Raw genomic sequence first — 13,396 nt, forward strand, 5'->3', positions numbered from 1 at the left:
ATACCCCTGTATGTTGTACATTGTATACCCCTGTATGTTGTACATTGTATACCCCTGTATGTTGTACATTGTATATCCCCTGTATGTTGTACATTGTATACCCCTGTATGTTGTACATTGTATACCCCTGTATGTTGTACATTGTATACCCCTGTATGTTGTACATTGTATACCCCTGTATGTTGAACATTGTATACCCCTGTATGTTGTACATTGTATACCCCTGTATGTTGTACATTGTATACCCCTGTATGTTGTACATTGTATACCCCCTGTATGTTGCACATTGTATACCCCTGTATGTTGCACATTGTATACCCCTGTATGTTGTACATTGTATACCCCCTGTATGTTGTACATTGTATACCCCTGTATGTTGTACATTGTATACCCCTGTATGTTGTACATTGTATACCCCCTGTATGTTGTACATTGTATACCCCCTGTATGTTGTGGTCTTTAAGGTGCCCATCTAATAGTTTTTTGAAACTATCGATGCTCCCTGCTGATACGACTGCTTGCGGAAGAGAATTCCACATCCTTACCGCTCTTACAGTGAAGAACCTCTTACGCATTTTAAGGTTAAACCGCCTTTCCTCTAGTTTTAGTGAGTGGCCACGTGTCTTATTGTATTCCCTTTCTCTGAATAGTTTGTTCCTTATGCTAGGGTCGCCAGTACAGTATTTGTACATTGATGATATATCCCTGCCAATGGTCACTGTAATGGTCACCGTAATGGTCACCATAATGGTCATTGTAATGGTCACTGTAATGGTCATTGTAATGGTCACCATAATGGTCATTGTAATGGTCACCGTAATGGTCACTGTAATGGTCACTGTAATGGTCATTGTAATGGTCACTGTAATGGTCACTGTAATGGTCACCATAATGGTCATTGTAATGGTCACTGTAATGGTCAACATAATGGTTATTGTAATCGTCACCGTAATGGTCATCATAATGGTTATTGTAATGGTCATTGTAATGGTTATTGTAATGGTCACCGTAATGGTTATTGTAATGGTCACCGTAATCGTCACCGTAATGGTCATTGTAATGGTCACAATAATGGTTATTGTAATGGTCACAATAATGGTTATTGTAATGGTTACCATAATGGTTATTGTAATGGTCACCGTAACGGTCTCTGTAATGGTCACCATAATGGGTATTGTAATGGTCACTGTAATGGTCATTGTAACGGTCTCTGTAATGGTCACCATAATGGGTATTGTAATGGTCACTGTAATGGAGGCGGGGCTGCTCCAGGATGGGCTGCTCCCTGGTCACCAAACCACCAAGACTTTGTTATAACTCCTTCAGAGGTCTATGCATCACACACAGTTCAAATGCGAAGAGTTCAGCTCACCTCTAGCAGGGCCACCCACACGTTGTAAAGGGCCACCAGTTTCAGCACGTGCAGCTCCAGGATCCGCCAGAGGAAGACCTGAACCCCATGCAGGAGCTCCGAGAACTTGTAGAAGAGGACGGTGAGACGCTGAGCCACCAGATTCCACTTGCTGAGATTTTCTGAGACATAAAACAAGAAGACACAACAACATTCACACCATTACCAGTACGGTGTTCAGAGCTTCAGAGATTCTATTGGCTGAAAGGAATCTATAGATCAGGGATCCTTAAACTGCGACCCTCCAGCTGTTGCAGAACTACACCTCCCATCAGGCATTGTACAACTCTGACATTCACAGACATGACTAGGCATGATGGGAATTGTACTAAACAAATTCATTTAAAATGGCGCCTCCTAGCAAATAATGAGTTAATAATAACTGTAGTGACAGCAGCCGTCAGTTTTGGTATACGCCAATCCCCAATATATCTTCATTCTGAGGCGCTGCTGTGATTGAACATAAATGTGAAGAGCTAATGATAATCCAAAAATCACAATTCACTTCAATTTTGAAGCACATGAATACAAAGTATCACACAACAATTGAAATGTCCATCGAAACATCAAAATCTCCGAATCACCACACGTGATAAGTGCTCCTCCACCCGTATATGAACAGGCCACTCACCCGATGGCTGACCCTCATATATGAAAGGGCCACTCACCCGATGGCTGACCCCTGTATATGAAAGGGCCACTCACCCGATGGCTGACCCCCGTATATGAGAGGGCCACTCACCCGATGGCTGACCCCCATATATGAAAGGGCCACTCACCCGATGGCTGACCCTCATATATGAAAGGGCCACTCACCCGATGGCTGACCCTCATATATGAAAGGGCCACTCACCCGATGGCTGACCCCTGTATATGAAAGGGCCACTCACCCGATGGCTGACCCCCGTATATGAGAGGGCCACTCACCCGATGGCTGACCCCCATATATGAAAGGGCCACTCACCCGATGGCTGACCCTCATATATGAAAGGGCCACTCACCCGATGGCTGACCCTCATATATGAAAGGGCCACTCACCCGATGGCTGACCCCTGTATATGAAAGGGCCACTCACCCGATGGCTGACCCCCGTATATGAGAGGGCCACTCACCCGATGGCTGACCCCTGTATATGAAAGGGCCACCCACCCAATGGCTGACCTTCGTATATGAAAGGGCCACCCACCCGATGGCTGACCCCTGTATATGAAAGGGCCACTCACCCAATGGCTGAGGGCCACCAGGACCAAGATCACTTATAATGGACTTTCTTGTCTCTGGGATCAGCTTGGAAATCCTCTAATATAGATTAGCCAAAAACACTAGGTCGCCCCCTGGGCTAGTAATAGGAAGCGATACACGGAGGGCGGAAGCTGAGCGAGATACATGGAGGGCGGAAGCTGAGCGAGATACACGGAGGGCGGGAACTGAGCGGGATACACGGAGGACGGGAGCTGAGCGGGATACACGGAGGGTAGGAGCTGAGTGGGATACACCAGTAGTAGCTGAGCAGGATACACGGAGGGTGGGAGCTTAGTGGAATACACGGAGGGCGGGAGCTGAGCGGGATACACAGAGGGCGGGAGCTGAGCAGGATACACAGACAGCGGGAGCTGAGCAGGATACACAGAGGGCGGGAGCTGAGCAGGATACACGGAGGGCGGGAGCGGAGCAGAATACACGGAGGGCGGGAGCTGAGCAGGATACAAGGAGGGCGGGAGCTGAGCGGGATACACAGAGGGCGGGAGCTAAGCAGGATACACAGAGGGCGGGAGCTAAGCAGGATACACAGAGGGCGGGAGCTGAGCGAGATACACGGAGGGCGGGAGCTGAGCAGGATACACGGAGGGCGGGAGCTGAGCAGGATACATAGAGGGCGGGAGCTGAGCAGGATACCTGGAGGGCAGGAGCTGAGTGGGATACACGGAGGGCGGGAGCTGAGCAGGATACATAGAGGGCGGGAGCTGAGCAGGATACCTGGAGGGCAGGAGCTGAGCGGGATACACGGAGGGTGGGAGCTGAGCGGGATACACAGAGGGCGGGAGCTGAGCGGGATACACAGAGGGCGGGAGCTGAGCGGGATACACGGGGGGTAGGAGCTGAGTGGGATACACCAGTAGTAGCTGAGCAGGATACACAGAGGGTGGGAGCTGAGTGGAATACACGGAGGACGGGAGCTGAGCGGGATACACAGAGGGCGGGAGCTGAGCAGGATACACAGACGGCGGGAGCTGAGCAGGATACACAGAGGGCGGGAGCTGAGCAGGATACACGGAGGGCGGGAGCGGAGCAGGATACACGGAGGGCGGGAGCTGAGCAGGATACAAGGAGGGCGGGAGCTGAGCGGGATACACAGAGGGCGGGAGCTAAGCAGGATACACAGAGGGCGGGAGCTGAGTGAGATACACGGAGGGCGGGAGCTGAGCAGGATACCTGGAGGGCAGGAGCTGAGTGGAATACACGGAGGGCGGGAGCTGAGCGGGATACACGGAGGGCGGGAGCTGAGCGGGATACACAGAGGGCGGGAGCTGAGCGGGATACACAGAGGGCGGGAGCTGAGCAGGATACATAGAGGGCGGGAGCTGAGCGGGATACACAGAGGGTGGGAGCTGAGCGGGATACATAGAGGGCGGGAGCTGAGCGGGATACACAGAGGGCGGGAGCTGAGCGGGATACACGGAGGGCGGGAGCTGAGCAGGATACATAGAGGGCGGGAGCTGAGCGGGATACATAGAGGGCGGGAGCTGAGAGGGATATACGGAGGGCGGGAGCTGGACTGGATACATGGAGGGCGGGAGCTGAGCGGGATACACGGAGGGCGGGAGCTGAGCGAGATACACGGAGGGCGGGAGCTGAGCGGGATACACGGAGGGCGGGAGCTGAGCAGGATACATAGAGGGCGGGAGCTGAGCAGGATACCTGGAGGGCAGGAGCTGAGTGGGATACACGGAGGGCGGGAGCTGAGCGGGATACACGGAGGGCGGGAGCTGAGCGGGATACACGGAGGGCGGGAGCTGAGCAGGATACATAGAGGGCGGGAGCTGAGCGGGATACACAGAGGGCGGGAGCTGAGCGGGATACAAAGAGGGCGGGAGCTGAGCGGGATACATGGAGGGTGGGAGCTGAGCGGTATACATAGAGGGCGGGAGCTGAGCAGGATACATAGAGGGCGGGAGCTGAGCAGGATACACAGAGGGCGGGAGCTGAGCAGGATACACGGAGGGTGGGAGCTGAGCAGGATACACGGAGGGCGGGAGCTGAGCAGGATACACGGAGGGCGGGAGCTGAGCAGGATACACGGAGGGTGGGAGCTGAGCGGTATACATAGAGGGCGGGAGCTGAGCAGGATACATAGAGGGCGGGAGCTGAGCAGGATACATAGAGGGCGGGAGCTGAGCAGGATACACAGAGGGTGGGAGCTGAGCAGGATACATAGAGGGCGGGAGCTGAGCAGGATACATAGAGGGCGGGAGCTGAGCAGGATACACAGAGGGTGGGAGCTGAGCAGGATACACAGAGGGCGGGAGCTGAGCAGGATACATAGAGGGCGGGAGCTGAGCAGGATACATAGAGGGCGGGAGCTGAGCGGGATACACAGAGAGCGGGAGCTGAGCAGGATACACAGAGGGTGGGAGCTGAGCAGGATACACGGAGGGTGGGAGCTGAGCAGGATACACGGAGGGTGGGAGCTGAGCAGGATACACAGACAGCGGGAGCTGAGCGGGATACATGGAGGGTGGGAGCTGAGCAGGATACACGGAGGGTGGGAGCTGAGCAGTATACATAGAGGGTGGGAGCTGAGCAGGATACACAGACAGCGGGAGCTGAGCAGGATACACGGAGGGTGGGAGCTGAGCGGTATACATAGAGGGCGGGAGCTGAGCAGGATACACAGAGGGTGGGAGCTGAGCAGGATACACGGAGGGCGGGAGCTGAGCGGGATACACAGAGAGCGGGAGCTGAGCGGTATACACAGAGGGCGGGAGCTGAGCAGGATACACAGAGGGTGGGAGCTGAGCAGTATACATAGAGGGCGGGAGCTGAGCAGGATACACAGAGGGTGGGAGCTGAGCAGGATACACAGAGGGTGGGAGCTGAGCAGGATACACGGAGGGCGGGAGCTGAGCGGGATACACAGAGAGCGGGAGCTGAGCGGTATACACAGAGGGTGGGAGCTGAGCAGGATACACAGAGGGTGGGAGCTGAGCAGTATACATAGAGGGCGGGAGCTGAGCAGGATACACAGAGGGTGGGAGCTGAGCAGTATACACGGAGGGCGGGAGCTGAGCAGGATACACAGAGGGTGGGAGCTGAGCGGGATACCGGCACCTCTGGTACACATTCCCCGGGAGGAAGGAATGTTACCACAGAATGACGAGTGTAACGGAAATTATAAACTGAACCTGGGGGGGGGGGGGACATGGAGCCGCCATTTCCGAGCTCTGCTTTCTATACTGCCAACTGCAATCCTGATCCCTCGGCTTCAATCATTTCATTTCTGAGCACAGATCAGGACATTACCAGTCAGGAAAGGCCAGGCAAATAGCATTTTCAGGAGAAGCTCAAGTAAGAATGACATCCTATTGGACTGCAGTAAGGCTGCAGAATGAGTTTGAGCCAGGTAGACGCAGGTCCAGCAGAGGGACGCCCCCCCCCCCCCTCCCTCCTCACACAACACCCTGAACTCTCATTGTTTAGTGGAATTACTCTCGCCGGCTCTCACCTCCATGAAGGGATCCATCCTCAGCGCACTCCGCCCCTTGCTCCTCCCCTTCCTCCTCCTCCTCCGTGGCCCTGCCAGGACCTGACACCTCGTCTTCTATTGGTTCCTCTCTACATAGAAATAGAAGAACAATGTAGATCAATGTGAAGACTTCCAGAAGCCGAACATCCGACATGAAAGCCTCATCCACATCCATGGCAGGGAAGATACAAATCAATCGTTTTATATTTAAATCGGATTTTTTATTTTTTTTTATTTTTATCAAATTTATTTTAATAAAATGCTTTTGGAGTAAAGATAGTTTTCTATTGAAGATACATGAATAATGGAGTTTATTCAGCATGAATTGGAGCTTAGTTATGTAGCATGAGGCTGTATATTCTGCAATATTTCCATGCAATGAATCCAATCTCTGCTCTGTACTGATGTCACAGGAACCATGAGATACACAAAGTTCAGGAATATTCCTTTATTCCGCAGATCTGTGTACACTACAAACTGTATGATTGGACTTATTCTAAATAGGAAAGATCATTTCTTCCTGACCCCCCCCCCACACTACGGGGTCAGGAAGGGGCACACAAGAATCGACACCATTGGGAAGTAGTGAAGCTTTGCCTGGCAGAACGGCTCGGGATTTGCCCTTAGCGGGGTATGTAAAGCGCTGCGCTATATAAGTACCTGAAATAAATAATAAATAAATATTAGAGGCTGCAGGAGAAGATCTGCGCTTTACACCCGCAGCAGTGCGATTTATTTCTAAGATTCCCTTTACTGAGGAATTCCCCTCTGTGTGCGTCCGCCTCCCCCCCCTAGAAATGTTCTTTTATTACAAATCTTAAAACCAAAATGTTCCTATTAGCTATAATATGTTTCCGGGTGAATTCACATCACCGACCCGCTGAATCGCAGAGCAGTCAGAGCGATTCACCTGCTCACCACTGGGGGGCAGTGAGATGGGAAATTCAGTGCAGTAAATTTGCTTTATTTGAAGTCTACAAAATGCAGATTTCATTGACTGCGATGTCAGGCTGTGCGATGCGATTCGCTGCCCGCCATTGCAGTGCCCTGCATTCCATGGCAGCGGGGTGCAGCGCCAGGCTGAGTTGCAGTGTGAATGGGAGACGAGCGGCTCGATTCCGGATAAAATGAGAATAAAGATTGCGATTCTCGGCGGGACGTCTCTCACATTCTACAAAAAATTGGACGAACTTTACGGTTTCCTTTTAAGTTCATTAAAGTTTATTTCTCCCAAAAAATTGCATTTGAAAGACAGCTGTGCAAATACGGTGTGACATAAAATATTGCAACAACCGCCATTTTATTCTCCGGGGTCTCTGCTAAAAAATGTATAAATATAACGATTGGGGGTTCTCAGAAATTTTCTAGCAAAAAATACCGATTTTATCTTATAAGAAACAAATGTCAGAAAAAATCCGGGCCTTAAAGAGGAAGTAAAGCTTCCAGTGTAACTTGTACCTATAGGTGATCCTACGATAAGACTTCCCTATAGATGACCCTATCATAAGACTCCCCTATAGGTGATCCTATGATAAGACTGCCCTATAGGTGACCCTATGATAAGACTCCCCTATAGGTGATCCTACGATAAGACTTACCTATAGGCGATCCTATGATAAGACTCCCCTATAGGTGATCCTATGATAAGACGCCCCTATAGGTGATCCTATGATAAGACTCCCCTATAGATGATCCTATGATAAGACGCCCCTATAGGTGATCCTATGATAAGACTCCCCTATAGATGATCCTATGATAAGACTCCCCTATAGGTGATCCTATGATAAGACTCCCCTATAGATGACCCTATGATAACGCTCCCCTATAGGTGATCCTATGATAAGACTCCCCTACAGGTGATCCTATGATAAGACTCCCCTATAGGTGATCCTATGATAAGACTCCCCTATAGGTGATCCTATGATAAGACTCCCCTATAGGTGATCCTATGATAAGACTCCCCTATAGGGGATCCTATGATAAGACTCCCCTATAGGTGATCCTACGATAAGACTTCCCTATAGATGATCCTATCATAAGACTCCCCTATAGGTGATCCTATGATAAGACTCCCCTATAGGTGATCCTATGATAAGACTCCCCTATAGGTGATCCTATGATAAGACTCCCCTATAGGTGATCATATGATAAGACTCCCCTATAGGTGACCCTATGATAAGACTCCCCTATAGGTGATCCTATGATAAGCCTTACCTATAGGCGATCCTATGATAAGACTCCCCTATAGGTGATCCTATGATAAGACTTACCTATAGATGACCCTATGATAACGCTCCCCTATAGGTGATCCTATGATAAGACTTACCTATAGGTGATCCTATGATAAGACTCCCCTACAGGTGATCCTATGATAAGACTCCCCTATAGATGATCCTATGATAAGACTCCCCTATAGGTGATCCTAGGATAAGACTCCCCTATAGGTGATCCTATGATAAGACTCCCCTATAGGTGATCCTATGATAAGACTCCCCTATAGGTGATCCTATGATAAGACTCCCCTATAGGTGATCCTATGATAAGACTCCCCTAGAGGGGATCCTATGATAAGACTCCCCTAGAGGGGATCCTATGATAAGACTCCCCTATAGGTGATCCTATGATAAGACTCCCCTATAGGGGATCCTATGATAAGACTCCCCTATAGATGATCCTATGATAAGACTCCCCTATAGGTGATCCTATGATAAGGCCCCCCCTATAGATGATCCTATGATAAGGCCCCCCTATAGATGATCCTATGATAAGACTCCCCTATAGATGATCCTATGATAAGACACCCCTATAGGTGATCCTATGATAAGACTCCCCTATAGATGATCCTATGATAAGACACCCCTATAGGTGATCCTATGATAAGACTCCCATATAGGTGATCCTATGATAAGACTCACCTATAGGTGATCCTATGATAAGACTTACCTATAGGTGATCCTAAGATTACCTCTGATTGGTGGAAATGGCAAAGCAAGGTGTGGATAAAAAGCAAAACTAAGCAGAGCTCCCCTTTATGTGGGTTCATTTCCACTCATATAAATATATACATCATATCATATATACAGTATCTGACAAAAGTAATTAGACATTAATGGCTGTGTGTTGTCACTTAGGGGTGTACTGACTTTTGTTGCCAGCGGCTTAGACATTAATGGCTGTGTGTTGTCACTTAGGGGTGTACTGACTTTTGTTGCCAGCGGTTTAGACATTAATGGCTGTGTGTTGTCACTTAGGGGTGTACTGACTTTTGTTGCCAGCGGCTTAGACATTAATGGCTGTGTGTTGTCACTTAGGGGTGTACTGACTTTTGTTGCCAGCGGTTTAGACATTAATGGCTGTGTGTTGTCACTTAGGGGTGTACTGACTTTTGTTGCCAGCGGCTTAGACATTAATGGCTGTGTGTTGTCACTTAGGGGTGTACTGACTTTTGTTGCCAGCGGTTTAGACATTAATGGCTGTGTGTTGAGTTATTTTGAGGGGACAGTAAATTTACACTGTTATACAAGCTGTACACTCACTACTTTACATTGTAGCAAAGTCACATGGGAGGGGTGTACTTACTATACACACTCTATATATATATTATATATACACACTATATACGCTGTGTGCAGTCATAGGCTGCGGTGTCATCGGTCCCTCACCTGTAATCACAGCTTTATCACACCGTAATGTCGCCGGTGTCGCAGAGATACGGTTGCCCGGTAACGGATTATTTGCTGCTTTCTCCTGGGTGTATTCCTGACTTTTATTGCTCTGTAAACACCCAGAATACACAGGGAGGTGAGGAGCCGCCGCTCCATCCAATCACTTCTACATAGAAATGATTACCCGTCTCCCCGTCTTCAAGCCCTCAGCCTTCAGCCGTCTATGGTATGGACCGGGGAGATTTGTTTTAGTTTGCAGTAAACTATCCCAACAGATGAACCAAATCCCCCCTCCCTGATAAATCCAATCCCCCCCTCCGTGATGTACCAAATCCCCCCCCCCCTCCCTGATGTACCAAATCCCCCCCCTCTCCCTGATGTACCAAATCCCCCCCCTCTCCCTGATGAACCAAACCCCCCCCTGATGAACCAAACTTCCCCCCCCGATGAACCAAATCCCCCCCTCCCTGATGAACCAAATCCCCCCTCCCTGATGAACCAAACCCCCCCCCCTGATGAACCAAATCCCCTCTCCCTGATGAACCAAATTCCCCCTTCCTGATGAACCAAACCCCCCCCTCCCTGGTGAAATAAATCCCCCCCCTCTCCCTGATGACCCAAATCCCCCCCTCCCTGATGTACCAAATTCCCCCACCTCTCCCTGATGACCCCCCCCCCCGATGAAATAAATCCCCCCCTCCCTGATGAACCAAACCCCCCCTCCCTGATGAACCAAATCCCCCCCTCCCTGATGTACCAAATTCCCCCACCTCTCCCTGATGACCCCCCCCCGATGAAATAAATCCCCCCCTCCCTGATGAACCAAACCCCCCCTCCCTGATGAACCAAATCCCCCCCCCTCCCTGATGAACCAAATCCCCCCCCCCTCCCTGATGAACCAAATCCCCCCCCCCTCCCTGATGAACCAAATCCCCCCCCCTCCCTGATGAACCAAACCCCCCCTCCCTGATGAACCAAATCCCCCCCCCTCCCTGATGAACCAAATTCCCCCTTAATGATAACCCAAATCCAACCCCCGATGAACTCCCCCCCCTTCCCCCGATGAAATAAATCCCCCCCTTTCCTCCCTGATGAGGCAGAGGAAAGGACACTATACTGGGCGCATGCTGCCATCACTGTGGGGGTGGGTACGATGGCCAATGCTGGCAGTCTGGTGACCTCTTCTCCTTGGACCTCCGAGGTTCGGACATTTGGAGGAATTCCAGCAATCCTCCTCCCCCATGGCGCCATTTTCTTTATGAAGGTTCAACACTTCTAATCTATTCAAACTTTTTACAGAGAAAGATTTGGAAGGAACTGGAAGAAGCCGGAGCATTCATGATATTCTGTGTATCATTTACAGGTGAGTAATGGAAGGCTCATACCTGACCGCTTCCCTCTTCACCTTCTATATAAACTTCTCTATTAACAACGATATCATCTAACTGCCAAATTCTTCTCAGGTTTTATTATTTAACTACTAAATTGTTTTATGTTACTCTTAAAGTGATTGTAAAGGCAGAAATCGAGTTCTATGCATGAATGTAAAAAACCTTCTGTGTGCCCCTCCCCCATACTCACCTGAGCCCCCTCTCTATCCAGGAATGTACATGGGAGCCGTGGCTGTCCCGGGTCTCGCTGTACTCATTGGCAGAGACACAGTAACGGCAGCCATTGGTTCATACTGCTGTCAATAACAACCAGTGAGCCAATGAGCAAAGGCAGAGGGCGGGGCTAAGCTAAAGTTCTGTGTGTCTTATGGAGACATAGAGCGTGGCTCAGAAATGAGTACACACAGGTGCCCCCATTACAAGCAGTTTGCTGCTGGGTCACTGGTCAGGGGGGAGGAGCCAGGAGTGGTGGCGGGGGACCAGTGAGGAGCCAGGAGTGGTGGCGGGGGGACCGGTGAAGAGCCAGGAGTGGTGGCGGGGGGACCGGTGAAGAGCCAGGAGTGGTGGCGGGGGACCGGTGAGGAGCCAGGAGTGGTGGCGGGGGACCGGTGAGGAGCCAGGAGTGGTGGCGGGGGACAGGTGAGGAGCCAGGAGTGGTGGCGGGGGACAGGTGAGGAGCCAGGAGTGGTGGTGGGGGATCGGTGAGGAGCCAGGAGTGGTGGTGGGGGATCGGTGAGGAGCCAGGAGTGGTGGTGGGGGATCGGTGAAGAATAGGACCGGGGTACAAAGCAGGGTAAGTAGAACGTGTTTGGTATTTAATATCACTTTGATTTGGAATTCAGTTTCGATGGTTCAGCTATCCTAGGAAGGGAAAAGTGAAGAATATACAATAATAGGGAGGAGGAGGAGGAGGAGAGGAGGAGTGAAGAATATACAATAATAGGGAGGAGGAGGAGAATGTAGGAGGAGGAGGAGTGAAGAATATACAATAATAATATCATCATCACACTGCTACTCTGTATCATTCTTAGAGACGCCACAGATTTACATCCCCAGACCCCGGATCCCCATTGGTTGTCGCTCACCCGTCGGTCCGCAGTGCTTTGCTCAGAGACGCCTTGGCCAGGTCGGTGATGTACATGAAAGGCCGGTGGAAGTAATGCAGCTGAAGGATACAGGCCAGGAGGAAGAAGCCGGGGATGAGGATGCTGGTGAAGAGCTCCGACACGCTGAACTTCTCCAGTCCCAACGCACCCAACCTACAGAGAAGAGGTCCAAGAATGAGGGAAAGGACATGGAAACCGATCCGTCACTCCATACAGATTATCAAAGTCCAGCCGATCTTATCCCATTGGATAGAGAATGTTCATTGTTTGTGGTGGGAACAATATGGAAGCATCGATGTCTCCATGTCTGACATTCCAATAGTCAACTACCCGGGCTATGGCCTGAAAATGTAATGAGAGCTTCCATCATTGAAGGAGAGAGGAGGACCTGGACAACCAATCATGGCAAGAATCACCCCAGGAGAGCGCCCTCCTCAGTGCCCCGGTGGTAATACAATGCTATTAGGGGGCATCAGGAGTTGGGGATTTATGATCACAACTACAAAGCACAAATTTTATAGTCAAATATTTCCAGAAATACACATGGAACAGCGGAGGAGGAGGAGGAGGAGGATAGATTAAAGACATGGGGGGGGGGGAGGAAGAGGAGGATCTATTGAAGACAGGGGAGGAGGAGGAGGAGGAGGAATTGAATACAAGGGAAAAGGAGGAGGAGCATGTGTCAAAGAAAAGGGAGGAGGATGTATTGAAGACAAGGAAGGAGGAGGAGGATGTATTGAAGACAAGGAAGGAGGAGGAGCATGTATTGAAGACAAGGAAGGAGGAGGAGCATGTATTGAAGACAAGGAAGGAGGAGGAGCATGTATTGAAGACAAGGAAGGAGGAGGAGGATGTATTGAAGACAAGGAAGGAGGAGGAGGATGTATTGAAGACAAGGAAGGAGGAGGAGAATGTATTGAAGACAAGGAAGGAGGAGGAGGATCTATTGAAGACAAGGAAGGAGGAGGAGGATGTATTGAAGACAAGGAAGGAGGAGGAGCATGTATTGAAGACAAGGAAGGAGGAGGAGAATGTATTGAAGACAAGGAAGGAGGAGGAGGATCTATTGAAGACAAGGA

The 13,396-nt window shown here is 50.3% G+C and overlaps 1 protein-coding gene across 3 annotated transcripts in view; it reads right to left on the reverse strand.

The window, feature by feature from the left end:
• The window catches only part of PIEZO1 (piezo type mechanosensitive ion channel component 1 (Er blood group)), a 214,513-nt gene that overhangs the window by 99,273 nt on the left and 101,844 nt on the right, over positions 1 to 13,396 (reverse strand). For all 3 annotated transcript variants that reach the window (XM_082269696.1, XM_082269698.1, XM_082269697.1), the window contains 3 exons: positions 12,297 to 12,470; positions 6,135 to 6,244; positions 1,373 to 1,533 (listed from right to left, as the gene is read on the reverse strand). In XM_082269696.1, coding sequence (XP_082125822.1) covers positions 1,373 to 1,533; positions 6,135 to 6,244; positions 12,297 to 12,470 — 445 coding nt within the window. The remainder of the gene's footprint in view (positions 1 to 1,372; positions 1,534 to 6,134; positions 6,245 to 12,296; positions 12,471 to 13,396) is intronic.

The sequence above is a fragment of the Pelophylax lessonae genome (genome assembly GCF_965119305.1).
Source record: "Pelophylax lessonae genome assembly, chromosome: 10".
Lineage (NCBI taxonomy): Eukaryota > Metazoa > Chordata > Amphibia > Anura > Ranidae > Pelophylax > Pelophylax lessonae.